The sequence below is a fragment of the Ixodes scapularis genome, unplaced genomic scaffold (assembly GCF_016920785.2).
Source record: "Ixodes scapularis isolate PalLabHiFi unplaced genomic scaffold, ASM1692078v2 PGA_scaffold6__148_contigs__length_123643588, whole genome shotgun sequence".
Lineage (NCBI taxonomy): Eukaryota > Metazoa > Arthropoda > Arachnida > Ixodida > Ixodidae > Ixodes > Ixodes scapularis.
This window is the reverse complement of record NW_024609881.1, coordinates 927,883-932,592: the sequence shown is the minus strand read 5'-3', so window position 1 is coordinate 932,592 and position 4,710 is coordinate 927,883. Positions and strand designations below refer to the sequence as shown.

At 46.2% G+C, this 4,710-nt stretch overlaps 1 protein-coding gene across 1 annotated transcript; it reads right to left on the bottom strand.

The window, feature by feature from the left end:
* Positions 1 to 301: 301 nt before the first annotated feature.
* Positions 302 to 889, bottom strand: LOC115315140 (major centromere autoantigen B). The gene has a single exon (XM_042294519.1). It carries the CDS (start codon positions 887 to 889, stop codon positions 302 to 304), a length of 588 nt encoding a protein of 195 aa, XP_042150453.1.
* Between the last annotated feature and the right edge of the window lie 3,821 nt (positions 890 to 4,710).

Below are 4,710 nucleotides of genomic sequence, written 5' to 3'. Positions count from 1 at the left end.
TCTATTCTTTATCACTCGTCATATTTGATGGGAATAGTAAAGTAAATGAAAATAAGGCAATCTCTCTTGCAGCCGACAGCTGCAAACAAAATTCATATACAGTGCAGTCCACTTATAACGATATTGAGAAAACTGCAAAATCCAATCGTTATAGCCGATTATCGTTATATCTGGACCGACAAAAAAAAAACACAAAGAGAAGTTACTTACGGGCGATGAGTGAATCAGGTCGTACAACGCGAGCCGAGGCAAAGAAAACCGAAGGCTTTATTAAAAGGTACGAAAATGACTATAAAATAATTTAAGCATGCTTAAAAAAGTCGGAAATTTGCGCTTGCTTGAGCTGAAGTTTGACAATTGCCGTGTGCATTGCTTCCAGTTGTTGCGCGTACGCTGGCGGCAGTCCTTTTGCGTGCACAAAACCGACCAGCGACTGGATGGAGAGCAGGGCATTTTGTGAAGACATTGGAGGCGGGGTGTTCTCGTCGCCGCCGTCGTCGTCACTACTTTCGCAGTCGCTCGATGTGATTTTTCGTCGCGATTGCTGTTCCTCGGCAATGGCCTCATCAGTAGACTCCTCGCATGAAGCGGCAGCGTTGTCCGCGTTCAAAAAGTCTCCCAAGAGAGCTCCGCCGATGTTCTCCTCGGAAGCTGCTATGTGGTCCCAAAGTTCACCCACATCGGCAGGTTCGATGAGCAAGTCATTTGTCTCTTCCGAGACCGTGGCGTTGTGGCGCACGAAGCCTGCCTTTTTAAAACAGTTCTTGAGTGTAACCTGCTTCACCTCATACCACGCACCATGCACGAACCGCACCGCTTCTAACAAGCTCACCTTCAGGTCAGGAGGTCCGCCGGCGTATTGAGACAATCCTGAGCAGTCTAGTTTCATGATGAGCCATTCCAGCATGCGACGTCTGTAGAGGGCCTTGAAATTGGCGATTACGCCGGCATCCATGGGCTGCAGACCTGCCGTGGTGTTCGGAGGCAGAAACATTACCTCAACGGACGTTAGCTTCGGGCTGACGTTGTGTGCGCTGCAGTTGTCGAGGAGCAGCACCACTTTCCTCTTCTGCTTCTCCATAGCGCCGTCAAACTCGAGGAGCCATTCCTCAAAGAGATCTCGCGTCATCCACGCTTTCTTGTTATTTCGATAGCGGACTGGAATGCATTGATTCCTAAAGCAGTGAGGCCTTTTCGATTTCCCGATCACAAAGGGCTTGAGACGCTCGGTACCGTCCATGTTTGCGCACACAAACACCGTCACCCGGACCTTGCTATGTTTGCCACCAACGCACGGGTCACCATTCAGCGCGTGCGTCTTTGTAGGCAGCATCTCATAAAAGAGTGCTGTTTCATCGCCGTTGAAAATGTCACTTTCTTGGAAGCGCTCCAACAGCTCGGGTAATTTCGTCGCCAGCCATTCGTCTTTCGCATTTACGTCCAGCGAGGCAGCCTCCCCGACGACGTTTTTATAAACGATGCCGTGGCGATCCTTGAACCGCTGAATCCATCCTCCGCCGGGTTCGAAGTTTTCCCGTCCCAGAAGGGAAGCAAATTTCTTCGCCTTTGCGGCAAGAATAGGTCCACTTATGGGCACGTTCCGGTTGCGAGTGGTCAAGAACCACTGGTACAGGGAGTCTTCAACGTCGCCGTACAAAGGATCCCTAACCCGCTTTCGCTGGTCGTCGTGACCGCTGGTGCCAGCCTTCTTCAAGACATCTCCAGCCTTGATGATTGTAGAAATCGTTGATTGAGACAGCTCGTATCTTTTTGCGAGGCTACCAACCTTGAATCCTTGTCGGAAATCCCGGTGAATTCGCTGCTTCACCTCCAGAGATATCGCTTTGCGCTTAGTCGGCGCCATTTTTACCTCACGAACGTACGAACGTGCGGAAACGGGGGAAAACTAGGAAGCGTTGCGCGGCGGCGGCCAAGCAAGCTCTTTCTCTCCTCCCTTCAGCGATTGCGATGACGATAGCACTTAGTTCCGAAGGATGAGGCTGAACTTTTTAAATCGGGCGGCGCCTCGCGTCACCTAGCGGATCTTTCCACGCCGACCGGTTTTTGATATTTTTACTAGTTTTCATGTCGTTCGCTTCAAGTATTTTAATTTTTCTCAAATTTCCAGGCAAATTTTTCGTGATAAGCACCTTCCGGGCGGCCAGAATTCTATCGTTGTATCCGATATGTCGCCGATAATTCTATCGTTATATATGGTTTATTTTTACATAGGGGCGATGGGAGAATTGACAAATCAAAAAAATTTGATCGCTATAAGCGATATATCGTTATATCTGGTATCGTTATAAGTGGATTACACTGTACCTCAATGAACGACCTGGAAATAAAATTGGGTGGTGGCCAAGTGGTTTAAGGTGTCAAATTTCAAACTTACAGAATGTAGTTTTGGTTTAAGTCCTCCTGGTGTATATTTTTATCCTTATAACTATATTTACATTGTTTTTTTTGTATTTTTGAGGCACAAGTACTTAATTTATACGCTAATTCACCTTTAGAAGCGTTTTAATTACACTCCATGCCTTTCTAGTGCTCGTAATTGATTCTTGGTGAAAGCGGTCTTAAATTTTTCTTTTCTTGCTGTCGCTGCTGCTTGCTTTCTCACCTTTAGAATGCTGACAACTCGACAGAAAAGTAATGAAAAATGTGTTTAAAATGTCATGAAGATCAGCATTTCCAAGCTGTACCACTGCTTCATGCCTTGACCATGCCACCATACCATAGCTGAGTGCAGTGACAAATGGTCCCAGGTTTGTCACCCAACCGTTTTTTGGGCTTACGGTGTGGCGCGACTCATGAAGCACCTATGCTTCGCGATGGAGCCAGTGAGCGAGGTTTGACACACTAGAGCTTTGCAAGCCACAGCTTTACAGCCTGCAAAGCGTGGGAAGATCCCTATCCCTTTGCAGAGCTGGCATTAGCTCACCGAGAAGCTATTGCAAGCACTAGAAAGCCACAGAATCTGAAAAAAAACCCTTCTGAAAATGAATTAGTGTGTAAATTATGCATCTATATGTTAAAACTTAAAAAAAAGTATATATGTATATATATATATCTATTTAAATACTAAAAAAGGAAAAAAGAAAAAAAAAATTTTCCAGGTGGGCTTGCCCCCAGAGCTCCACGGCCCTTGAATTCAGTTCCCTAAAGCCCGCTTCAGACGGAACAATTTCGCCCAGCAACTTCATGTCGCAACACCAGCAACACGGGCCGCCCGCGTTCACATGCAGCAACCAAATTGCTACGACTTGCCATCATCATCATGAAATTTTATTTTTCTTACAGTATTTAGACACACAGTTATATCCTAAAAACATGTTTTTATATCTTTAAATTGGGCTGAGAATACTAACTCGTCTTTTTGAAACAGTTTATTTTCAAAAATGATCCATTTCAAACCAGAACTAAGTCCTCAGTTCTCGTCATCACGACCACAGGGGTGTCACGTGAAAATATTGCATTCCTGATTGGCTGCTGCCGCTTCAAACATCTCCGAGTAGTCAGAGTTGCTCGTCCGCTTCGAGCCGGACCCAATCTCAGCAATTCGTGTCGATCTAGGGAAAACTAGGAAACAACCCGCCAGCAGCCCCAAAATTGCTGGAAAGGTTGCCCCGTCTGAAGCGATCCTATACTCTGTTTCATACATAGAGTGCAACGCAGTCAAAGCTAGCGCACCGGTTTGCATTGCTGACCGTGCCTACGTTCGCCCCATAAGATAGTGCGTCCCCTGCAGAAAAATTTTAAAAAGTCGGAAAATGTGCCTCCTCGGGGCTAGTAACTGATATTGGCGTTATGATTTCAACGGAGCACAAATGTTTTTCAAGAAAAAGGAAAAGATAATGTAAACAACCTTAAATTGTTTTCGTGTTCATCCGTGTGGCAGCCGCTGGTTTTGAGATGGCGTCTTACGCAGCAAGCTCAAGTACCTTTCCTGCTCGGATGTTTTCGAAGATTCGTTGTGCGAAAATCTTGAAAGAGTGCGAGCAGATGATCGCCAATGTGTACGGGAGTATAAGAACACATTCCCCGGAGAATTCGGTTGTGAAGTCCTGGAGACGGCCAGTAACGACACTGGAGTGTGCCCTGTACTGTTGCGAAGTGCAAGGCACAGTGCCTATCTGGCAAGGTGGCGTCCCCGAAGCAAAGACCTCGCAACAAGAAAGTTTCGAGCACGGGGACCGTCAAGCATGACGAGTTCACACAGAACGCCATTCGCCTGAAGGTGCATTTCAAGTGCTCCGAGAGGGAGATTCCTACCCTTGACAGCTATTTCAAAATAAACTGTACAGGCCACAACTATTGTCGTTAATGTTTTATTATAAATTTTGGGACAAGGCCGCTATCAGGGCGATTCCTCATTCCACGCTACACGAAAGAAAAATATAACTCGGTGCTGGAGGCAAATAACACCTGCAAAGCGGCAGACCAGATGGTAGAAATCTGGCCTCTCGGCGACTTATAAATAAAAATCAAGGAGGAGGAACTGAAATATGCACTTCGTCAATGCGCACAATCTTGCAGAAAAAAAATGTCTAAAAAAAAAAAGAAAAAAAAAAAAAAAAACTTTGCGCGTAAAATGGGTTTGAACCACGGCCACCGAGACGTCAATATCGCCAGAGCAGCGCCTTCTACCACTCGTCCACGAAACGCGCGGAGTAACACTTTTTCTGTTTTTTCATGCGCACCACTTTA

Bases quoted from the DNA above. Each gene is read 5' to 3' on its own strand.
- LOC115315140 (XM_042294519.1), bottom strand. From the start codon at position 889: ATGAAACTAGACTGCTCAGGATTGTCTCAATACGCCGGCGGACCTCCT.